General features: G+C 43.4%; 1 protein-coding gene across 2 annotated transcripts; it reads right to left on the reverse strand.

The window, feature by feature from the left end:
* Positions 1 to 1,255: 1,255 nt before the first annotated feature.
* On the reverse strand, positions 1,256 to 19,127 carry KIF20A (kinesin family member 20A). 2 transcript variants are annotated; one of them, XM_077326175.1, is made up of 19 exons: positions 18,974 to 19,127; positions 15,174 to 15,344; positions 11,264 to 11,350; positions 10,981 to 11,100; positions 10,572 to 10,710; positions 10,287 to 10,474; positions 10,058 to 10,199; positions 9,106 to 9,306; positions 8,606 to 8,717; positions 8,367 to 8,438; positions 7,907 to 8,050; positions 7,551 to 7,716; positions 5,885 to 6,046; positions 4,959 to 5,098; positions 4,732 to 4,834; positions 4,016 to 4,211; positions 3,155 to 3,246; positions 2,818 to 2,955; positions 1,256 to 1,872 (listed from the first exon to the last, which is right to left on the reverse strand). In XM_077326175.1, exons 2-19 carry the CDS (start codon positions 15,324 to 15,326, stop codon positions 1,552 to 1,554), a joined length of 2,676 nt encoding a protein of 891 aa, XP_077182290.1. In that variant the 5' UTR covers positions 15,327 to 15,344; positions 18,974 to 19,127; the 3' UTR covers positions 1,256 to 1,551. The 2 variants fall into 2 exon arrangements, with proteins under 2 accessions (XP_077182290.1, XP_077182291.1); XM_077326176.1 differs by lacking the exon at positions 18,974 to 19,127 and adding an exon at positions 16,723 to 16,740.
* Between the last annotated feature and the right edge of the window lie 6,589 nt (positions 19,128 to 25,716).

Below are 25,716 nucleotides of genomic sequence, written 5' to 3' on the forward strand. Positions count from 1 at the left end.
TCGCTAGGGCACATTTCCCATTGAATAATGAACACATCAGATGCCCCGCTAAAAGGACCGAACAGCTGAACTCTGCCCAAAACAGATTTCCTAACATGGAGCTTCCTATTGTACTCAGGGCTCTCACAAAAACTCCCTTTGAGCTTCTTTGATGGGCAGCCCTCAAGTTCCTGTCCTAGAAGGTGTCTGTTCTGATTGCCAGCACTTCAGCCAGGCACATGGCAGAGTTGGCACTGTTATCTTCCAGGAACTAGCGGTGTGTGTCTCAAGAATGTAGGCACCTTGAAGATGGATCCCAGCTCTATTCCCAAAGTCAACTCTCCTTTCACCGGGAGCAACTGTGTGACCAGACAAAAAGACACAACACATTAGTGGTTTTTCTTTCCAGTATGGCACTTTTCAGGTGCTCAGACATTCTGTTCATCTCACATGGTACTCGGATCCTGGACAGAATGTTGTGTGCAACATTAGCTTTCTGGGTCAAGTAGTGTATGATCAAGGCATATATGCTCCAGGGTAAGGTACTCATCGAAGGATCACAGTGCATTCCACTAGAGGCACTACCTCTTCCATGGCCTTCTCCACTAGTGCCCCGGTGGCAGATATCTGCAGAGCACCCACATGGCCATCATTGTCCACTTTCGTTAGGCCACATCAACCAGGGGCCTTGGCTGAAGCTCCTCAGGAGCACAGGACCACAACAGGTGGAATAGGAAGGACAGAACTCTATCCCCCACCCTGATGTGAGCTTGGGGGCAGCTAACAACCTGGATGACTTTGGCCCCACTGAAGGAAAACGAAACAATGGACCTTACCCTGAGGGTTTCTTCTATTCAGTTGGGCAAAGTAATCTATTTCCCGCCCAAGCGAGGAAGTCACTGAAGGGGATGTGGGATATTCACATAGAGAAGCTATTCTGATTTATGCAAGTGACCATAACCATGCAGTAGGGCTTGGACAAGACTGGAGAGGTCACTCAAGGAGAATTGGCAAAAATCTGGATTTCATTTTGCCCTACCTGAGCAAGCAGAGGTGTGACCTAACTACCTGGATTACTTTTGCCCCACGGAAGAAAAGAAACCTTCAGGTAAGGTCCAATGTTTTGTTCTTGGTATTTTGCTCATTGGATGTCTCCTCATATTAATAGTATCAACCTACACTGTGCCTATTAGAGTTTTCATATAGTTTGTGACCAATTTACATTCTACAATCAGTTCTGAATATCAGTGAGAATGGGAGATCATAAAACAGTAAATAATGTAAAACATTTATTAAATGCATTGAACAAGGCAATATATAATAGACATGCAGAAACACTTATAAGCAAGTTTTTTTTGTGTGTGAAAAGATTATAAGGGTCCAGATTCCATATACACTGGAGTAGCAGCTGGCTTGAAATAGTAAACATGCATAGTACTCATCTTTGGGAAACCAAGGACTTACGTGTTTTCTCAGGCCTTAACATAATAAACACATTTATATACAGAAAACGTAGAGCCAGCAAAAATTGCTAGCACTCAGGTTGACCACAGGACCAATGAAAGCATTCATTCAGTACTTTTTGCCGGAGGACAAGGTCTTGAAAGGGGGAGACCTACGAGAGCGCAGGATACGAGAATAGGGGCTCTCTCCAATAGCAGGCTTGGATGTTGAGCAAGGCAGGAAGTTGTGCAAGAAAGGCTTCTTGATAGGAGGTTGACTTTTGGGCTGCCTGTTTTCATTGTTGGTACAGAACCTTTTCCCGAGGGTCGGTGTTGGTGCTGCTTGGAGTTTCTGCACAGTATGGTACTGCTCAGCAATGCAGGCTGCCTTTTTCCGTAGATCCAGTTTCACTAGTATCATATTATTTTGAAGCTCTGCCAGGGTCTGATCCTGAAATGAAAAAATACATTTCATTTTATGGATGTAATTACAAGTGATAAGCACATATATCAGAGAGTCCTGTAGCAATAGCACCTTAAATGCCAAATATGCTTATTTTCGCATGAGGTGCCATGGACACAGTGCTATTTTATCAGAGTCAAAATGCATTATCAAGAACCCCACATACTGAGCTGGACTGTATGACTTTGAAATAAGGGTGAGGGAGATGGAGAATGAAATGCTTTTCTCATAAGCTCCATGTACTAGAAAGAACAATATTTAAACAAGGTTATAGCTCATCTGTCTCCCAAGTATGCTAACTAGGATGTCCAGGGAGTTGATGCAGACATACAGTTCTCACCCCCACCCCCAATCAGGCATCAGTAGTGATACAGCCCAGCAACAGATGCCATGATTTGGATCCACTGGGCAGGTGGATTCTGGCCCACAGGGTACAACTTTGTCACTTCTCTCACTCTAGCCTAAATGCTCTCTGAAATGCAGCTTCTGAGGGACATCACCCACAAACAAGATTTCAGATGTTTGAGACCACACAGAGGCCATTCTGTCATAACTGGTGGGCAGAAATCCCTTTTGCTCCTGGAAAGAGTACCATGGATCCATCCCCCCAGGTTGAGGGTGCAGACTGAGGTGTTTAGTCTAGCACAGCCATTCAAGAAACTGAAATTATTACTCAGAGAAATGGCTTATATACCTACAATAATGAAATTAAAATTCACTTCAAAATTAATAAAAAGCAACACAATGTTCACTCCAGTTGTGACAAAATAGTAAAAATTGTTCTGTTCCTTCATGCTGAAAAAGATACTTTTACCATTAAGTGCCAGACTTCTGTCTGCATTCACTTGATAATTTAAAAGCACTACACCCAAAATTCTAGTAAGGTGACATTAACTACTCATTGCATGGCTTCCTCAAAACTGCTTCCTTTACCTGTTTAACTAGGACGTCATCACACATGCCCAGGGTCTCACGGAGTTTCCCAGCACTTGTGCTGTGACAGCAGGCTCTTTCTGCTGACTGAAGCAACTCCCCAAGTTTCTGTAGCTCAGAACGCAGCAGCCTCACATTCTGAGGAAGGGGAGAACGGTTAGCCCAATGTCACTGATTTCTCCCACCCCTTCCCCAGGAAACAAATGCACCAGAAAACCCTTGTGCAACCACAAGCGGCAGGTGAGGCAGCACCCTGCACATTAGGGGAGCTGAACACCAATATAAAGGGGGGAAAGAGGGGGAGAGTAGCCAGACTTCATTTACTCAAGACAGTTACCTTTTGACCTTCTTCCAGTTTCCGGTCCACATCCACAGTGATGGCCTTTGCCGAAGGTGGTGGCTCCACCATCTTTCTGTATTTGCGTAGCTCTAAAGATAGGACAGAATATAGTCACAGCTTGGCCCAGGAGTTAAAACCTATGGCAGAATTTGCCTTGAAGTTTTGTCTCAATACTGAAATATGGAATAAGTCACAATAAAGGCACGGGACACAAAATGTAGTAAAGTGCCTTTCATTCGACTGACTGCAACCTATTACCACACACCTACCCAAGTTATCAAGACAGCCTTGTGATCTAGCATTGTTCCCCTTTAAGAAAGCAGCTGAGGAATTATTCAGCTCCTTTTACATTACAGAGTAAAGTCTTAGAGCTGCAACAAATTTAAGTTTCTCACCTGAAATTACAGAGCAAAGTAGCTAGTACATGGTATTGGGGAGACACTCCTGGCCTCTACCATATTTTGTTTTCTTGCTGCTGCAAATTCTGTCAAGCTGTTCCCAGCTCCTCTGCAAAAATTGGGGCAAGCTGTTTTGTAAACAAAGCCCTTCTATGGAAATTTGATCCTGTCCTCACCATGCCTGCCTGAATCTTTCAAGATGGTAATAGAAAGGGGGATGGGGGGTGGGAGAGGTATATCCATAGGCAGGAAATCATTTTTCAAGTGAAAAAAACCTCAAAAGTGAATGGTAAATTATCCTACTTCAGTAGCACAAGGAATGCCAAGGAGACCTAGGCAGGGCTCCTAATGGGCATGTTACTCACAGAGCCCAGTTTTCCCAGTCACCAGAGCTGTGAATTCTTTGTGGCTCATGGATTGCTTTCTTGCTAGAGTTCTATTCGGAGGACTCATTCCTCACCTTCTTTGGCTGAGCTCAGCTCAGCCTGATACTCTTCCAGCTTGGCTTTTGTCTCCTGCAGTTCCTCGTGCAGGGCAGATGCTGCCGCCACTCGTTTGGATCTGCGTCGTGGCTCTGGCTTTCCCACCCAGAGTTCCTGTTGTCGTTTTGCTTCTTCCAGGGCGGATTCCAGCTCTTTTATCTTTTCATCCCGGTCCTAAAGAAGAAAAACACAAGACTGACATTAGTGAGGAAGTTGTATTTGTATTTCAGCCTATGCAGATGGCCAAGGACAAGCAGACAGCCATATGCAGTCTAAGACACAACCCAGGGAACCTCTACAAGACTGACAGCCTACAGTAATCAAAATGAATGGAGGAGGAAGAGGAGAAGAATTGGTTCTTATATGCCGCTTTGCTCTACCCGAAGGAGTCTCAAAGCGGCTTACAGTCGCCTTCCCTTTCCTCTCCCCACAACAGACACCCTGTGAGGTGGGTGAGGCTGAGAGAGCCCTGATATCAGAACAGCTTTACCAGTGCTGTGGCGAGCCCAAGGTCACCCAGCTGGCTGCATGTGGGGGAGTGCAGAATTGAACCCAGCATGCCAGATTAGAAGTCCACACTCCTAACCACTACACTAAACATAGCCTTCAGATTAGTTGGAAAGGCATACCCCAGCCCTAGAAGAGGACAATTGCTGGCTTCATTCTTACAGGTGTTTCATCCTCACTCACATACCTCAATCTCCTCTTGATAGTAATCGGTCAATAACTCCTTTAGATGGGTCAGTTTCTCCTCATACATCTTCTCCAGAATCTCTTTTTGGGCATCCACCTGCTCTCTTCAGGGAACAAGAGTGGGGGGTTGAAAAGCAGCAGTCACGTGAATCAGCAAATGACAGAGCAGGAAGCAAAAGCTCAGCACAGAGGCTGCTTGTGATGGAAAGATGGTGGAAGCCATTGTACCTGCTTGACTGTTCCCTCTGTTGCAAGTGCTCCATCATCTCATTGCAAATCTCCTCACGGAGATGCAGTTCCAGTTTCAGCTTCTCCTGGCGCTCCTTCAGCAGCAGACTCTGCACAGCTTCAATCACAAGCAACAGGTCCTAGGGGTGGGGACAGAATGCAGAGCATGTAACAAATCGTGGCCTATCAAAACAACTGATGTGACAAAACACCATAAATTCCACTATTTGAACAATCAATGTTTAATCAGTTTTGAAGGCTCTAAAAATGGTTCTCAAAGACCAGAAATGGCTTGACATAACAAGAGTCTCCACATACTTTTTTGGGTAAGACAGAAAACAAGCTCAGACTAAGCCTAGTGGTCTATCTCTTGTTCAGTTGTCCAGGCTTGGACACATGCACTAGTCTTGGTAAGCAAGTGTCAGGAACTGATAGTCTAGCAACAGGACCTCTGAATAAAAGAATGCTTTATTGCATAGCAGTTCAGGATCCTAGACACCTCAAAGTTGAATCTGATAGATAGTTGAAATGCATCCCCTTTTACACACACATTCTCCTGCCCAAACCCAGCCGAGTTCCCAGAGGCTCGAAGCCCCTTCCTGCAGGTGCCAGTTCAGGCCAGTCTTCAGGCATTGAGATTTTCACAGAGTCGACTCGCAGAGATAATACAGTCTGGCAGAAATGTAACAGTTACTAAATCACTACACAAGCATCTCAGGGTTACATGGTTAAGAAAATACTGACACAGATACAAGATGGAATCACTCAGGGCAAGCACAAATCATGGCAGTAATCGGGAGATTCTGACGGCAAGAAGAGTTCTAGATAATCTCAATCCACTGTCAACCACAAACTCTTCATGGTGGAGGGTGCCTATGGCTATAGGGAGCTTGTTTAGTGAACAAGGTACAAGAACCACCACTCACGTCTTTGTCATACATGGTCACATCTGTTTCATCCTCACACTCTTCATTGGATTCTGTTTCTTGATCCAAGGCTGCTGCAGGGAGCCTGTTTATTCTAATGCTCTGATTTTTCAGAAGAGACTGAATGGCCAGCAGTCCCACCTTCGAAGGAGCTTGTATAAGCTGGAAGGTTAAGTTTTGGTGTTAGCAGACAAGAAAACAGCGTCTACCAATTCCTGTCCAAAACAGGAGAATTGCCGAGACCCTGACTCTCTCCCAGAAGCATTAATCAGCTGCCTGGAAGCAGTGACGGAGTGGCTCAAGCACAGTCATCGGAAGCTCAGTCCTTCAAAGACAGAAGTCCTATGGCAGGACAGGAAGGGACCATGTGAGGAAACACATCTGGACAATCTGGATGGTGTGCAGCTATCAGTGGCCCACTCCACCAAGAACGTGGGCATGATCCTGGATGATTCCCTCTCAATGGAGGCTCAGGTCACAAAAGTAGAGTGGCTGGCATTGTACCACCTTTGCCAAGCCAAACTACTAACGCCCTACTTGGCCCTGGAACACCTAGCCACGGTGATCCAGGGCCAAGGTCACCTCTATACTGGACTTCTACAACTTGTTCTACAACAGGCCTGTCCTTAACCTTGATCCGGAGACTACAGTGGGTCCAGAATACAGTGGCCAGGGTCCTCACAGCAACACCATGGAGGTCCCACATCCAGCTCTTCCTCCAACAGCTGCAGTGGCTACCAGTCGAATTCCAGATCAGGCTTAAGGTTCTGGTAATCACCTTTAAAGCCATAAGTGGTCTGAGCCCAGTGTGCCTGAGGCTCTGCCTACACCCTTCAAAGAGCTTTGCGCTCGGCCACCTCCAACTGCCTAGTGATCCCAGGCCCCAGATCCCAGGCCCCAAGGAAGTCTATTTGACCTCAATCAGGGGCCAGAGCCTTCTGTCCTGGCCCCCACCTGGTGGAATGGGCTCCCAGAGGAGATCAAGGCCCTAACGGAACTAGAACGATTACACAGGACCTGCAAAAGGGGGCTCTTTGCCAGTTGGTTGAGGCCAACTGAAACCAGCAACACCTGCTAGGCCCCTGAACCTCCCTCCCAAGCATCCATGTAACTGAACTGAACCATGGACCTGCTTGATTGTTATCCTGTTAAATTGTTATTCTCTTGTTATTACTATTATCATTCTCATCATTGTTATTCTATTTGATATAATAACTAAGTTTGATATATTGTTTCTTTATGTTTCAGGGGAGGACAGTATACAAATGGAATGCATGAATTAATAAATTAATTAATGTTAATGAAAACCAAATACATCAAAATATATAAAATAAAATAAACAACTGAGCATATCTGAACATGAGCGAATTGCCTTTAGATCTGAGCAGAACAATTTTGTTGAATGTTAAGTCTTTGCAGGCTGCTTTCTTTTAACAGAAGCAGACCGAAGTGGTAACAGTACAGTTTTCAGTATGTGCAGGGTACCCTCTGATACCACCATCTTTTTCTTTTTTACAGTCTTGTTTTTTTAGAAAATAGGAAACTACTGAACAAAAGGACAGAGAGGGAAAGAAATAGGGAATGTGTTAAAAGGAGGAAGTTAATTACCCTAAATCTGTGCAGCCTTGCAGCTAGATACAGTCTGCCCCAGTGCTTCTGGTCTCACCTGGCTGGCAATTGCAGAGAACTTAGCCACATGGAGAGTCTCATCGTAGAAGGAGGCACATGGATTCATATTGACAATCATGCAGGATTGTCCTCGCCCTGTGAAGAATCCTTGGAACACACGGGTCAGCTTGCTGTCACGGAAGGGCACAACGCTCTGCTTCGCTCTGAGAACAGAAGATTCCAGGAGCTCCAGAAACAGAAAGCATCGCCAGCACTTTCCCCTCTCCTACAAGCCTCCAAGCACCTGCATACAGCCAGTAATATGTCTCGACAGTACCAGAGTCAGTTCAGAAAAATGCTCTTTTCTTTGCCTTGACAGACAGATCCTGAGAACTAGGAATGGCTCCAGCTTACCTGGCCTGCTGGTTCTGGCGCAGTAAAGTGAGGCAACGTCCCAGTGTGTGCAACGAAGTGTTGATATTATTTGCCTCCTTCATGCGATCCACCGCCCTCTGCTCTTTGCAGCGTTCAGAGCCAGCGAGGTCACACAGAGACAGCCTGGAGAGGGCAGCATCAGTATTGGTGTCAAGATTTTATCCTGCCTTCTCTTAGAAACCCTCCACTAGACCCAGCCAGGGAAGACCCAGTGACAATTCTGCTGTCTGAAACTCGACAATTTCACATGCCCCATTAAGGTTGTTCTTCTCCAGATGAGCACAGCACAGAGGGCCAACTCCAGCACATTGCAAGGACAAGAAACACCTTGTCCCCAGTTGTCATTTCCATGGAACACAGTGGGAAGACTGCATCACCCTCCCTTCAATTAGATTAACAAGATACAAGCCCACAACTCTCTCTTTCCAGTATGACTCACTCGCTAATCTTCGGGTCCACTTCATCACCATTTTTCTGTAGGTGTAGAATGCGAATGGAGAAGATGCTATGACTTCAGAGAGCCAGAGAGGGAAAAGGAACACAAATTGAGACAACGCACTCTGACATGACAGTCGCCTTGGGACTGCTGCCTTATATGCTTTTCATAAGCAAAGAGGTTGTTCCCCCCGCCATCCCAAAGGCTTTCCTTCACCCTTCATTACCAAACCCACAGCAGACCTGCGGCTAGAATTCCGGTTCATATGGGTGCTGGCAAAACTTTGGTTTCTACGACCCAATTTCAGCAGTTTCCAGGCCTCATCAGCATCGTGAATGTTGATCCAGTTCAGATCTGGAACAGGAAGCAGAGATCAAGCCTCTGAGAGAGGAAGGCTGTATGGGACATCCCATGTGGCGTGGTTAGATTGTCTGGGAACTGAGAGACCTGGGCTCACACTGCTAGCTCTGCCACTAGGCTCACAAGGTGACCTCAAGCTAGTCATGCACAAGCTACCCTATCTCCCAGGACAGTTGTGAAGATAAGGGGGGAAAGGACCACCACATACAATATTCTGAGTCCTTGGAGGAAGGGTGGGATTAAAATGACACGCATATACAAGGCAATAGCCACACATCACTGTTTGGCCCAACAAGAAGATCCAAACCCAGCAGCAGAGTTCTATTTTTTGCCATTATACAGCCCATGCTGCCAATAAGGTGACCACAAAGGTGCTCTCTACCTTTGATGTAGGGGCTGCCAGTCTGGTCCTCACACAGTCGCAGTGTGGGCCTCTTGTGGGATGGACCGGCCACCGTTGTGTCCAGCAAGTCATAAATCAGCTCATTGTAGATCTCAAAAAAGGACACCCAGATGGAAAACTGCACATTATCATTAGCCACCAGTGAGGTATTATCTGGGTCAGCCCAAAGAGGGCCAGTCTCTGTTGATGAAAGCCAAATGTATGTATGTATAGTTTTATTAGGGTCATAGACCAGCATAAGGTGATACAGAAACATCCATTAAAACCAAGAATTAAAACATCTTAAAAGATAACAATAGAAAATATAAAAGGTAGATAAACACAGCTGTCCAGTTCACTTAAAACAGACCATTCTATTACGAATTTTGATCGCTGCTGCGCAGAACTTGGCAACTCTATATGTTGTATTATTTTCTATATCTGCAAGCAGCAGAGAAATGTAAAATTCTCCTGAGCACCCTGGGAATCTGCCTAGCAGAACTGCTTTTCCTTCAGTCTAGCATCTTGGATGCCCGACGGAAAGAACAATTTTTCCCTTCTCCCACATTGCTCTGATTGTTAAAGAAGGGGTTTAGGAGATCCTATGCAATTTGTCTTGTGTTCCATACTTTTTAAATTGCTCCCAGATGTTTATACGTATCTGTGATAGAACAGCTTTACTCCAAACAACACACAGAATAAATCCAAAGGCTGCACACACCTGCCTCTCTGCCATAAAGCATAGTGATGTGTCTCCATAATCTGCCCAACAACAGGTAAGGAGTTTCCCCATAGACTTTATAATTGCTGGAGAGTTTCTTTCACTTCACTTTGCTTGAGAGGTTAAGATTTTAAGTTCTCCATGTGCTGGTGTACTTCTGTACCCTGATTATTTAGAAAAGGAGAAAAACCCCTGCCACGCCCCCCAACAGAAGGTCAGGACAGTAGGTACCTTCTAACAGGTTAGAGGTTGCTTGGCTGGTAGAGTGGCAGGTCGATGAGAGTCCAACACCACTGTCAGTGCTAGCACTTGTGCCTGCTTGAAGCGGGAATCCTGTGCTGTGATTCTTATTCATAGAAGTAAGCAATTCCTCCTACAAAGTCAGAAGAACAGCACTGAGCCTGTGAACAGGGCACCTACTTTGTTGCCACAGACTCAATCAAGGGCTTGGACTACACACCTCCTTCATCTTGCCACACAACAGGGCCTGCTTCTTGGCTTCCTCCTGACAAATCTGCTTGCTGTCCAGCCAGATCACTTCACAGGAAAGGAAAGGCTTCAGGTCTGTGGCCTTGTATAGCCGTGTCCCAATGCTGTTGAATATGATTGCCAAAGAACGAGGAAGGATCCCCCCATCAGCTCCAGTTCCTATAAACAAAGGAGAACTGAGTTGACAAATCTAGATAAGTGAGTTCTGTTAAGCAGGGACTGTTGCTCACACCAGTATAGACTTAATGTTTCTTACCCTGGACAGTATAAGTCTTCCCTGAATTTGTAACACCATAGGTATAAACAAGCCAATTCTGCCCATGGAGCACATCCTTCACTACTTTCTTCATTGTTGCGTCAAAAAAAGCTTTCTGGCCAACCTCTGGCCCAAAGACCTGCAAGTCCCAAATCCACACAGGTTAGTTCCCTCTTTGTGAAATTAAGTTAAACACAAAACAAAAAACTCCTCCCACCTTTTAACTGGAATCTAAAGATTCAGATATCTCCATTACCACATGTATCTGACAAAGGAAGCTTTGACTCTTGCTGGTATCTAAAGTTCTACTGCACTCAAATCTTCCTACAAAAACTCCCTGAACTCAAATCTTCCTACAAAAACTCCCTGAGAAGGCCAGTAGATTTATGGACTAGATCCAAATACATACCTGGGTGAAGGTGAATTTATGTACTGCCTGACCAATCCCTCGTTCAGTGTTTTTCATGGTGAAGGAGTCCTTGGGTGCGCTGAGTAAAAGGGTCTGGGAATTCTCGATACAGATGCAACTCTAAGAGGCAAAGTTAATGCTTAAGATTTGCTGTTACCTGACAAAGCGGAAAAGGCCACTATTGCAGCCATATTGCATTTGCTCTGTTACATCTTTCCCTTCCTTGTTACACAAGAGCTCGTGTGATGCAGTTACCAGCCCTACTTTGTCCCCCACCACTTACTTGATCCTGGAGTTTTTCTACAGCAGCTGGATTCAGGGGCCTCACTCTTGCATATACTTTCACTTTCCCATTGTCATCAGAAGCAGCCTGTACAGAAAAGGTTGCAGAGAAATTATAGATATCCATCAGACTAACACAAAAGTATGCCACGTTGTACTGCCCTGTTTTTTTTTCTTTGATTATTTTTTTTTAATTTAAAACAAGGACCATTAAGCTTGTAGAATACGTCAGATCACATTTCAACCAATTTCTAAACAAGTATCTACTTAGATTCAAGTGGGTAGCAGTGTTTGTCTGAAGCAGAACAAATTTAGAGTCCAGTGGCACCTTTAAGACCAACAAATTTGTATTCAAGGTATGCGCTTTCGTGTGCATGCACACTTCCTCTGGTACAATGTCATGGAATTAAATTAATCAGTTCAAACTTACAGGTATTGTGTGATGACAGATTAATATACAGCACAATGAAAATCATTAACAGGTATCATATACAAACAGAAAAAACAGCAATCCCGAGAACGATCTGCACAGGAAACATTTGGCTGCAAAACCATGCAAATGTCTACATCTGTCCCTCTTAATAAAACAGTAAGAAGGATTGGGGTGGGCTGAGTCCGGGATTAAAACTCCTGGATTGGCCCCTTGGGCCCGGACTGACAAGCAGAGGGGCCAGTCAGAAGGTACTTCGCGCCTTCCGATTGGGCCCTCACCAGGACAGACCAGAGTTCCAGGGCAATCTGGTCACATGGCTGACAGTCTGCTCCTGACCACCAAAGGGAGAGGAGGTCAGTAGGGCTGCCAAGGGGGGTGAGAACAGAGGCCTGGACAGGCTGTGCCAGCCCTTTTCGCCCCAAGGCTGTCCTATCTGCCATGTCCAACTGCAAATTGCCTCAGAACCCTGATAGAGCTGGCAGGAGGCTGCTGAGTGCTCCCCCTCCCCCTCCGGCCTGCTGTGGAGGAGCCTCTGACAGCTCCTGACTGAGGCATTTCTGAGAACAACGCAGGGGAGCCTCAGGGCATGGGGATGGACATTCCTTTTGAGGGGGGGGGGATTTCTCCTTCTGCCAAACGGCTGACGGGGAGGCCACAGAAAAGCCCCTTCTCACTCTAAATACTGCTCTGGCCGGGGGTTAGACACAGCCAAGCCATGTGTCTTTCTTCGTTGCAACTCTCTGCAGATTTGAGGCCACTGGACAGCATTATTCTGCAGATGAAAATGGATCCTGTTGCAGAGTTTCTTTTGTCTCCTGTTTTATCTGCACAACAACCCTGTGCCTCAAGTCTTTACATTCAACAACAACCTGTGTGGGAGGCCTTAAATGTTTCTTCTCTACTACAACCCTGTCCAAAGTAGCCCTTTCTGCCTGGGGAGCTGATCTTTATAAGCTGCATGTGAGCTCTCCAGGCCCCACCTGGAGGTTGGCTACCCCTGGGTTGGAAATATTCCTGGAGGTTTGGAGGTGGGGCTTCAAAATCGTACAATGCCTCAGAGTCCAGCCTTCAAAGGAGCTATTTTTGCCTGCAGTTAGGAGGGAGTGGTGCAGGTGTCCCTCCTAGGCTATGGGCTATGGCCAGCCCTTACCAGCAACTAGGGCACAGACAGGCAGACCAGCATCAGTCCTGTGAAACTGAAATAAATTTTTTCAACCTTGGCCTGGCAAATAAAAAAAACAGTATAAAAACCTTTACTAAGGTCAAGACTGCTGTGCGCAGTCTTCCTCTTAGGGTTGCCAGCTTCCATGTGAGGTTCTCTACCCCAGGGGTAGTCAACCTGTGGTTGGCAGGGGCTCATGGGAATTCTAGTCCATGGACATCTGGAGGACCACAGGTTGACTACCCCTGCTCTACCCCACCACCCTCATGGGGAGTCTGTTATGAGGAGAGGAAGGGAAGACGATTGGAAAATGCTTTGAGACACCTGAGGCCTGCTGGAACATTGCAACCTATTCCCAGGTCTCTCAGACCTCTCACAGCCCCATATCCCTCACAGGTTGACTATTGTGGGGAGATGAAGGGAAAAGGTGTTTGTAAACCGCTTTGAGACTCCTTTGGGTAGTAAACAACAGGGTACAAAAATCCGTTCTTCTAAGAAGCAACCGGGAAAGAAGCATGTGGGCACATATTTTATCAACAGTGAAAAAATGGAGAAGAAGGACACCAGGGTGGACACCTGTGTACTGTGACTATCCCATGTGTATTAGGGCAGAGGGGCATTTCGGTGTCTGTGGCCTAATTCACACAAGAAGGGAAATGACGCAGAACTGGGAGGAATTGGTTGCCATGTAATCTTCCCCTAAGAAGAGTCTCCAGTCTGATTTTCCCTTCACATATCTGAAGACATGGCTCTGGAAAGCTCATATGTAACCACTATGCCACAATTCCCAAAGGTCAGTCCTTTCCCATATTCAATGAACATTCCAAACCACAGGATCTTGACACCCATATCTCCACACCCATACCCTCATTTGCCACCACAACCTCCCACACACATTCAACCCCATGCCCTTACATACTGGACAACTCCTCCCCTTCCTCTTCCCACTGCCAAGCTCTACCACACGTTGTATTCCTGGATAAAATGGGCTTTGCCCCTAGTTAAGAGAATAATGGGCAAATAGACAGTCAACTGCTGACAGCAGTTAGCTGAAATCTTACCCTTTTGCACACTGCCTGTCCTCTTCCATGCTTGAAAGAAAAGTTAAGCTCAGAAACTTTCTCCCCCATTCATCCTTTTCAAGGACAGGGATAAGTCCAGCTTTTTTAAGAAGCAGATTTGTCAGTTCTGCTAAATTAAAAACCTCTGCCTACAATCATTTCTTAGCTGAAGGCTGCGTATATTATTTTTGCCCTCAGGCCATAAATCTTTAATTGGTTTTTTTATAAAATGAGAATTTAGATATGTTAGGGACATAAACATAGTCAATCTAGCATCATTACATAACCTTTTCAGAAGCAAGAAACTTTCCTCAGGGCTCTTAAATGTGAAAACTGATATTTTCCCACATAAGAATTAACTCTGATTTTATTAGGCAAAGCTGCAGGGTAAACATCATCTTTATATATTGATTTTATATATTTCTCATATTAATTTCTCAGCCAAATTGTATGTTTGGACTATATTAACTGTGTATCGTATTCTTGTGAAAGGGCTAACAACCTATCAACTTACAGAAGCTTAATAAGTATTTCTCACTGTAGTAGGGTTGTCAGGTTGCTCCTGGCAACCAATGGAGTGGGGGGGGCTTTGTCATGATGGGATGACATCATCAATGACACACTGATCTCACTTCCTGTACACACTAGAAATTACATCAGTGCCAGTGATGCTCTGGAATTTAGGCAAAACTCTGGGGTTTAGCTATAGTTTTGACCAAGAGCATTACCCAATGATGCATTGATCTCTCTCCAAGGAACATGGTGAGTGATGTCAGCACATCAGGACATTGCTGACACATCCCCCCCCCCCAGAGGCCAGCTAAGCACTGGCAACCCAATATATACTTCTGTTCTGCAGAGCATAGAATCATAGTTGGAAGGGACCTCCAAGGTCATCTATTCCAATCCACTGCTTAATGCATCTTCTAGACAGGTGTCTCCCTGGGGTATCTGATGTGTTTCCATTTTGTTATCTACATAATACAATGTGTCAGTCTAAGTGTGTCCAAGAATTTCATCAATGGTTTTACTTCTTCCACTGCATTAATGTCACTAACCCACTAAATTCAGCAGGGCATAAACAGGATCTGGCTGCTCATAAGAGCTCACAATCCAATATTAACACTAATCTCTTGAATTCAGATCTTATTGTGAAGGCCAGAGCTCATCACTAAAAGCTAAGTGGCTTCACCCAGCACTGTAAGTCATACCAGCTACTTTCTGAGGCAAAGATTTCATGCCTCACAATACTTACCTGCTCATGGCTTGAAGAGATGGAAGAGAAATCTGGTAGAAGTGCTCGGCATAAGCCAGCCCCGCACTCTGCTGCAGTAGATTCCAGGACAGGAGAGGCTGCAGCTTCTTCATCAGACAACAGCCCTCCAGGGGAGACAAGTTCTTGGGCCATAGTAACCACTGGCCAGTACTGCAGGAGAGGCACAAAGAAAAGGAGTCCAAAAGAATCAACTACAACTTTGGCCATCCAATCTTCATGCTTCTTTCCTGCTTTAGCAACAACACTGTAATTATAAGATAGATTCAGGTGGATATCTGTGTTGGTATGAAGCAACAAAACAAAATTCAAGTCCATTTAATAAATAAAATTTAATTGGTTTTAAAGGTGCTACTGGACTCGAAGTGATGTTTAGCATACACAGATTCTGGGCTCCTCTAACAACAGTGTATGTTCTCCCCGCTTCTGGGATATTCCCTTATCTTACAAATCCATGCCCATGTATCTCCAAATTTTGGAGACACACCAGTTAAGAAGAGCATTTCTAGTAGCTCGCTTAAACATCTTTCCCTCAAATGTCACCCGAGGTAGATTTTTGAAGATCCCTCCTCAGGAGAGATACTGTTTACATGGATGTAGTGTCCCTGACACGTTGTACTATATACTTCTGGTGTGTCCTAAGTTTGAAGTATTTCGTCGCCCGTTAGCTAATTATCTGAAGAAATTGAAATTCAGCTGTGTTAACGAGAAACACTGGATTAAAATGATACTAAATGTGAGGGACACAGCAACTATTATAAAAGTAGCAAAGTTTTTACTGGCAATTTTAAATGAAAATCTTTTACGATAGATTTTACATCTGAAACTGTTTGAAATTTTCATTTTATGCTTTGCAATTTTATGCCAATAAAGGTACTCTGAATCTGAATCTTAGGCCCCAAAAGAATACCATCTCCCCCAGGCTATAGAAAACTCATCACATGTAAGAGCAAAGGGGATCCTACTGTTATAGCAGGTTTCTACAAGACTCCCTTACTTCAAACACATCCTCCTGTTATGTGGAGATGGGATGCAACAAAAAATCAAGCAACTTCATAATATATAAAGCCTACTGGAAACAGAATGTGGGTGAGGGATGAAGAGACGGGGGGGTTGAGGGGGGGATTTCTCCTTGGCCTGCCCTTTACCTCCTCCATAGTTTTCCACTGCTAATAAATCTAGCATTAAGTCTGAAAGATATAAAGGGAGTATTTTTAATTGTATGTAAGACACATGAGAAAACTTTAGAATGTTTTTTGAAGTAATAAAAGAAACACTTTTAGAAAAATGAGCACAAAGTTGATATATGATTGACTATAAATTTGTAGAACATGAAAAATAAGGGCAAATGATACAAAGCATGGACAGGATAAGAATGAAATTCGTAGATAAACCAAGCTTTGTGATGTTAATGTAATTACAGAGACTAGAGTCATAGAAGATCAAGTAGAACAGAAGAAAACTGAGTTAAAACTAAGATTATATTAGAAAAAGCTGAAGATAATCTTCATTTAATATTTTGTCTTATTACTTTTAGTAACAGGCTCAGCTTCAGGTAGTATTAGGATAACACATGTTCCCAGCTTCTGTGTATACAAAATAATCAAGATAGATCTTGGTAATTTCTCAGAATATAAATTCTAGACTCTAAAGATAAAAGAAAGAAATGATACAGATATCAAAACTGGTGGGAATTTGAGTCCATGTCTGCGAAATGTATGCTTTGCAAAAAGAGAAATTTAACAAAGGCAGCAGGGTACAAGAAACTGAATGGTGGAATACTGATTTAAATAACTAACTTGAAAAGAAGGGCAGTGATAAGCATCTTTGATTTTAATCCCTATTGTAAATAAAATAAATCTTTTTTGTAGCCCATCCTTCCTGGTTAGCTCAGGGCAGGTAACAACATGATTTAGCCAATCATCAGTCAAAATAAAATCAAATATATATCACAAAACATTTTATAATTCCAGTAATTTCCAACTAATTTAGGGGGCGAGGATTCAAAATCCTTGCAGGGCAGATCTTTCCTCTGTTTCAACAGTAAGGCCCGCATTTCTTGATGGTCCATTTGGGCCTTGACCATCAGCATGGTGGAACAGCTCTATTTTATGGGCCCTCCAGAACTAGTTAAGGTCCGACAGGGCCCCGATCTTTTTCAGCAGAGCATTCCACTAGGCCAGGGTCATCCTTTTTGCAAAAACAGATCTCCTATTGGGGTCAAGGAAAATATTGTTTTTCATATCAGTACGGAATCCCATAAATGAATTTAAAAGTTAAGGAAATTAATCATTCAGCATCAAAAGGAAAACAAAACATTTAGCTTCTTAGAAGGGAAAGGGAAAACATTATGGCTATGTTTAAATGTAATGATATTGATGACAAGCTTTGGAAGTTCATAGGCTCCAATGCCCTTTTTATGATGCAGGTCTTGTAGATGAGCATTTTATGTATTTGAATGCATAATAAGCCTTAAATTCCTGAGCCACATGGAGGTGAGGAGAGAACTATGAACCTCAGGACTTCTCCCTGACAAAATGGGCTGCGATCCGTGAAAACTCATATTGAAGTCAAATTTGTTAAGTCTCCAAAATGTCCTATCAGAGGCACATCTTGCAAACTAAAAGCTGTGGCTTCCTTAATCAATCCACCTCATGTTGAATTTTCCTCTTTCCCTACTGCGTTCAACTTTTCCTAGTACTATTGTCTTTTCACGTGAGTCTTTATGATGGGACCAAAGTACAATAGCCTCAGTTTAGACATTTTAGCTTCTACAAAGTTTCCAGATATAAATCTTTTTGTTGAAGGTGAAATAGCCTATCATGTTTCAGAGGGCTTCACTCAGCAGAACAGTGAAATCTGAGTCCAGTAGAGACTAACAAGTATTTCAGGGTCTAAACTTTCCAGAGTCAGAGGTCGAACAAAATGGAAGCTGACAGAGTTTATACCCCAAAACCTTGTCTGCCTAAGGTACTTCTGGACCTGAGTCTAGCAGTTCTATTATATGTTGTGTTATTTTTTAAAACTGCTGTTATTAGAAGTGAAACAACAGGTTAGAAAAGTGCGTACTGAATTGTGAAGGGTGCCTCTTCCGGTCATATAACTCTTCTGCCATCTGCTTGCAATATAGTGGCTCTCATTTTTATTTATTTAGATTAGATTTCTATACAACTCATTTATTTGCAGCTCTGGGCAATTTTCATTGAAACATTCTATAAATTACATGGGCTATGCAGGGGCATGGGTCCCGGTCTAGAAGGCCCGGGATTTTTTTAAAAGGTTCTTTTTAAATTAAAAGTTGTTTTAGCTTCACTGCATCTTGCTTTTGCTATAATGAAATTAAAGAAAGCTGAACCACATTAGGAGAGGAAACCAGCATTAGCACAACGTATCTAGGTAGTAATACCGTCCCACACACAGCTTCCATCGTGGAGACTAAGGTCAATAGGACTCCAATAAATTTATGATAATCAAACAACCGCATTGTACACGAACGACAACAAAATCGGGGACTGTTTAAGATCCTAAACCGCAACGGCCAGTTTTTAAAACAGACCATCCTGCCAGTTTAAGGTTGCCCCCGAGATTTACCCCAACGCTCTTTGTGGGTTTTGGAAATTACTGCAGCTTGTCCCATGCAGGAAAGGGGCTTTTTTAAAGTACTCAGGCGCAAACTGGGTCTGCCTCCCTAAGCTCCGTCTAAAACTGCAGACACAAGGCTCGGGCGAAAATACTGAGCCAGGCAAGGGCATCTCCCTCCCACGCAAACCCCGGAGTCTCACCCAGCCCCTCGTCCGGCTGGCCGTCCGCCTTCTGCGAGAACCACGAGCGACCGCTTCGCCAAAAGAGCTTTTCTTCTCCGGGTCGGTTCAAACCTCGCGGTCGACCCGCGTAGCCAATCAGATCGCAGAAGACGAGTGTTCCCAATCCCAGGATAGGGCGTGGCCAGAGAGGCCAGTTTAAGGGGGGGGGCTAAGAAACTCTCTTACCCCTGAACAACTTCCGGCTGAGGGAGAAATTTCCTCTTACGCTTGGGAGGAGCTGTTGGACGAAGGTCTTTGCTGGGGGCGGTGGATAAGGGTTACGGCCCCTACTCCGGAGAGCCGGGTGTGATTCCCCACTACTCCTCCGCCTGCAGCCAGCTGGGTGACCTTGGCCCAGTCTTAGTTCACTCAGCCCCACCGACCTCACAGGAAGGGAAGGTGATTGTAAGCCGCTTTGAGACTCCTTTAGGAAGTACAAAGCAGGGTACAACCCCCCCCCCCCTCAAGCTGTTCTTAATTCTCGTGATGAGAATGGATAGGGGTGAAATAATGAACCGCAGTTGCAGCCAAGGGACAAAGAGAAAGCAACCTGAATTCTGTGCTCTAGCTCAGAGACCCATTGCCAAGCTCCCAGAGTCAAAGAAATCCGGGGACCGGAGTTAACAAAGAGCCGGAACAGAAGCAAAAAGGGAATTCTGGTAACCTTTGACGCATCGTTTAAAGCCACCTACCCTGGGAAGTCAGTGAACATTTGAGAGAGATGGAATTTATAACTCTTAGAGCCACCAAAGGAGATAATGAACAGAGTTCAAGTCAAATCCTGAAAAGTCTCCCAGGAAGTATGCAGAAACCTTATGGATGGTACAAGTTTTGTGGTATCAAAGATCTGATGCAGGAAGGCTAGGGCACATTTACAGAGGGGTTTGAATCCTCCCTGAGCCATCTGGCCAGGAAGCTAAGATTTCTTTAAAGTAAAACCTTTATTTAGAGATTTTTAATGATACAACATAGGACACAATCCCCCCCCCCAAACAGACAAAAGAAATAGAGGTCTTGTGGTCTTATCTAACAATTATAAATCAAATTGTTGTTTGTTGCATTAGGCTATTAACAAAATACTCTTTTCCCTATATTTTCATTTTTCCCTCACTTTAGTCTTCAAAACCACAAACCATTATTTCATTTTTATTTGCAGCAAGGAGAAAGGTTTTCCAACTATATAAAAATATTGCACTTGTCTTTAATTAAAAACCAAGAACAAAAATCCATTATGTATGTAAGGCCGTTAATATACTTATAAATGCTGCCAGTATCAATACAAATTGCTATAGCAAAAGCTATCAGTTCATATTTAACATGAGCTATTATTAACAATGTCTGAGTGTACTAGCACCTTTTTTGGTTTTTTTGTACTCTCACTGTGTATCATTGAGATAGTTTCCTTTAATTAAGGCAGTAAATTTAGCCATTTCAGCCAGTTCTACCGTTCTTCATCAATCATCATAGATAATAACAAGCTTTTCCATTTTTGAACATATAACAGTCTTGCTGCTGTGACCATTTTTTTTTCTAATTCTTTTCTCATGAAACCTTCCAAAAGGTGTCTAGTTTCATTGTTATCAGTCTTTTTAATCTTCTACGTTAAAGCATGCAACCATCACCTCCAGATTGTTGTCAGCCATTGAGTCAAATCCAACTCTTAGTGATCCTATGGCACAGCTGATGCCATGTTCCCACACCACCTTCTTCAGCCATGCAGCCATGGCCAGTGTCCATCCCAACTGTTTTCCTTTTTCCACTGACCAATCCTAGCATAATTGCTTTCTCCGTTGAGTTGGATCTGCACCTCTCACCTCCAAGTCGGTGGGGGGGGGGGGAGGATGCACAATATGGTTAGGTGGGGAGCAGGGGTTTATCACTGCTTGGTTATTCTGATTTTAATTGTGCTGGGGATTATATCAGGGAAATAATTAACTTGGTAACCCACCACAAGCCACTTGCAGGGGTGCCAAGCTAAAAATTAAAATATATGTTTGTGTCCTTTTTTTTTTTAGCTCTTTTAGATGCTTACCAAAGATGAAAAAATATCCCTTCATGGCGTTCACATTTCCAAATGTTATGCATATACATTTTAATGGGTGACAAGTACCAATGATATCTCATTTTATAAAAATTCTCCTTCCAGAAAGGAGACAGAAACACCCTACTCCATTACTGCTGTGGACCAAATATCAGCATTCCTGGAGGAAACTTCAGCCCTTGACCCATTTCAGTTAGGCTTCCGGCCCGGACATGGGGTAAAGACAGTGCTAGTCGCCCTGACGGACGACCTCTAATGCTAGCTAGACTGAGGTGGGTCAACGCTGCTCATACTATTAGACCTGTCAGCAGCATTTGACACAGTAGATCATAAGCTCCTAGCTCACTGCCTAGCTGACATCCGGATATGGGGAACAGCCCTTAAATGGCTGATTTCCTTCCTCCAGGGTCCTGGACAGAGGGTAGCGATAGGAGAGAGAGTGCCTAACTGGGACCAGCTCACATGTGGAGTCCCACAAGGAGCAGTCCTCTCTCCTATCCTATTTAATATCTTCATGCATCCTCTGGCTCAGCTGGTGCAGAGGTTTGGGCTGCAGAGGTTTGCCACCAATATGCGGATGACACCCAGCTCTTCCTCCTGATGGATGGCCTCCCTGACTCTCCCCCAGAACCCTTAGCCAGATGTCTGGAAGCAGTGACAAAATGGATTAAGTAAATCAAGTCCTGTGGTTGGGTAGGAAGGGACCACGGGAGGAAGTGCGTCTGCCCATCCTGGACGGTGTGCAGTTCTCAGCAACGCACTCTGCCAGGAACCTGGACGTTATCCTGGATGCTTCCCTTACATTGGAAGCCCAGGTCACAAAGGTAGTACAGTTGGCATTTTACCACCTCCATTAAGCCAAGCCACTAGCACCCTACCAGGACCATACAAGGGTCACCTCTAGACTGGACTTGTGCAACTCGCTCTATGCAGGCCTACCCTTATCCTTGATCTGGAAACTACAACTAGTGCAGAATGCTGTGGGCAGGATCCTCAGTAAAATATCATGGGGATCCCACATCCAGCCGGTACTCCAATAACTTGGCTGTCTCCCAATTGAATTCCTGATTAAGCCTAAGGTTTTGGTAACCACCTTTAAGGCCATACGCGGTTTGGGCCCAGTGTATTTGAGAGACCACCTCCCTGCCTATACCCCCAAAAGAATCTTATGCTCCGCCACCTCCAACTGGCTGCGGATCCCTGGCCCCAGAGAAGCGCATCAGACCTCAACAAGGGCCAGAGCCTTCTCGGTCCTGGCCTCCACCTGGTGGAATGAGCTCCCTGAGATCAGAGCCTTGCCTGAATTTCCACAATTCCACAGGGCCCGCAAAAGGGAGCTCCTCCACCAGGCATTCGCTTGAGGCCGACCGACTCGGAACATCTGCTCAGCCCCCCCTCCCTGGGATACCCTTCCATGACTGAACAATTTGATCCCCACAGTGTTGTTGTTATTCATGTTGTATTGTGAATTGTTACTTGATAGATTGTTGTGATGTTCTATTGAAATTTGTATAATGTTATAGATTGTTATAATGCTCCATGTAAATTTATGCAATGTTCCATGTAAACCATCCTGAGCCGTAAAGAACAGGCGGAATAAAAATCCAAATAAATTATGAATCATTCCACCTATGGTCATTAAAAAATAACTTACCAATTGCACAATTTTAAAATTAAAACGTAATAACATAGAAGATAAGAAATACCTGCAGGCCTGTATCTCTCTAGCACAAGATCTCAAAGCCTGGGACAGATACCCTGACAGATATATTGCAGCAGCTAAAAGCCAAACAGACAGGGAGGACAGGCAAACATTACTGAGATACATGCACTGTATAGCATCTAATAGGGTAACCTGCACTTTTGATTTCACAGAGATTAAACAAAGCATCACAAAACATTGGCATTTGGTTGAACACATACCAGGGTGTATAGAAAAATCTATAATGGCTTGGAGAAGGGATAGGAATATCAAGGAACACCTAGAAAAAAGGGGCAAAACAATTTACCAAGGGAAAATCACAAACGTGGCAATTGTAATGTGTGTAAATATATGAGGGAGATTGATAAGTACATTCATGCTAGCTATTTTGCAACAGAAATACGTAATTTCATTGCATGCCAAAGAAGCAATGTAATGATATAATGTGTATGTAAATTGAGTTACATAGGAATGACAACTAGACAGAACAAGAATTATGGAACACCAAAGCAAAATTAGGGACCATGGGTTAGAATCCCTGGTTGCCAACCACTGGATAAAACGCCAACATTGTTTGGAAAAGTTTTCTTTTTTGGGACTGGAAACACAGAACAAGGAGACAACCGCAGAAGAATCTCATCAACAAGCATTATCGTAGGGAGTGCTTTTGCATATAGTCTGCGTTTATTCCATATTCTTAAAATGGCATGTCTAATATAATTATTAAATTCTAAATTAACCTTTGCTTTGTCATATAAATAGGCATGCTATCTAATTCACAGATCATCCTTCTAAATCCAATAGCCTTCTATTCTTCCATTCTACCCAGTCTTTTGTCCAAACTGAACAATAGATGCAAAAAACAATTTAAAGTCAGGTGAACCCAAATCACCTCTTTCCTTTGTATCTTTTTATACTTTAAATTTACTGTTGGTTTTTCCCCATACCAGACAAATTTAATTACGGCTTTATGCCATTGTTTAAAAGATACATAAGAAATAAAAAACAGGTATTGTCTGATATAAAAATAACATTCTGGGAAGAACATTAATCTTCACCAAAAATCTGCCCATCAGTGATAATTGTGGTTTTTCCCATTTCATCATATCTTCTTACACGTCATTCCAGAGCTTTACATAATTATTCTGAAACAACATATAATTCATGTTCGACAATGTAATACCCAGTTATTTAACCATCTTTCAACATTAAAGCTTGTCTTATTCATCTGTACTCTCTGATTTTGTAAGTTAATGTTGTTAATATCTTTATAAATGGATTTATATACTGCCCCTCTCCAACTCTTTATTAATTTTAAATCCTGCTAATGTATCAAAATCATTCAATTTATTCATTAATATATCAACTCCTGTTAAGGGATCCTTCAGAATCAACACCAAATAATCTGCAAAGGCTCTGAATTTGTTTTGTTTTTTTACTCATTTTTACTCCTCTCATCCTGACGTATCTCTATTTAGGATTTCCAATGCCAGTATAAACAAGAGGTGATAATAGACCACTGTCTTGTTCCTCAATGACTCTCACATGGTTTGGTTAACTGTCAATTTACAATTATTTGAGTAAACTGTTAAGTATAAATTGATTTTACCCATTTAAGTCTATATCTTTCAGAACCCCAAACCCAGTTAACTTTCTCCACCTCTGTGCCACCTGCCTTTCATTATGCTTTTCTAAATATTCCAGAATATTCAATACATTTCTCTAACATTGTTTAACTGCCTCTTTGGTAAAAACCCACAATGATCTTCATGAATAAAATCTTGCAATATTTTTTCAATCTTCCTGCTAAAATTGTAGTGAACAATCTATAGTCATTATACAACAATGAAACTGATCTATAATTCTTTACCTATATCAGGTCTCAACCTTCTTTAAAGTTATATTAACTTCTTTCCAAGACTCTGACATTTTTCCTTCTTGTACAATAGAGTTCATTGTCATTTGCAAAGGTTGCAAACTTCCATCTTCAGAACATTCATAGTACAAATCAGATAGCAGTAGCGTTTTTGGCCCTGAGATTTCAGTCAATGCGCTCTTCTGTCTTGACCAGGAGATATGCTCAAATTCCTCTTTCACAAAATCTCTGTATCTGTGGGATATGCCCAGAGCATTATAGAAGGGTGGTATAAAAATCTAAATAAACGAATGAATGATTGTTCACATTATCTGTTGGAATGGGCATTTTACACAGATCCAAGGAGGAAATTTCTAAATAATATCCCAGGGGCATTTTCATTAGCTCATGATACATTAAGGTATATGCTCTCTGGAATGGATCCATTTGTGACACAAAAGGTTGCTATCTTTGCATTGGCTGCAGGAAAGATTCAAGCTGCCCTTGTGGCAAATACTGTGGACTTCCTAAACATCTGATGAGCAGAGTGCATGAGTTACATGTAATTTTTATTTTGTTTAGTTGATAACTGTGATAGATCGGTGTGTGTTTTGAACTAATCTACTCTAGTGAAGAATTTTACTTTGTATTTGATTTTGCAATGGTCTAGTGCAATAAAAGAGCCTCTTGTGGCACAGAGTGGTAAGGCAGGAACATGCTGTCGGAAGCTGTCTGCCCATGAGGTTGGGAGTTCAATCCCAGCAGCCGGCTCAAGGTTGACTCAGCCTTCCATCCTTCCGAGGTCGGTAAAATGAGTACCCAGTTTGCTGGGGGGTAAACAGTAATGACTGGGGAAGGCACTGGCAAACCACCCCGTATTGAGTCTGCCATGAAAACGCTAGGGGGGGGGGACAAGGGTCAGACATGACTTGGTGCTTGCGCAGGGGATACCTTTACCCTTTAACTAGTGCAATAAAATTTGACTGCAAACCACACAGCCCATTCGAATCAGGAACCTTTGACCCATTGTAAGAAAAGTTAACATATTCAGTTTTAATATTTTCTTAAAAGGAAGCCAACAAGGCTGAAACAGAATGAACAGAAACATGTGAAGACAATCACAG

Source organism: Paroedura picta, chromosome 3 (assembly GCF_049243985.1).
Source record: "Paroedura picta isolate Pp20150507F chromosome 3, Ppicta_v3.0, whole genome shotgun sequence".
Classification (NCBI taxonomy): Eukaryota; Metazoa; Chordata; class Lepidosauria; order Squamata; family Gekkonidae; genus Paroedura; species Paroedura picta.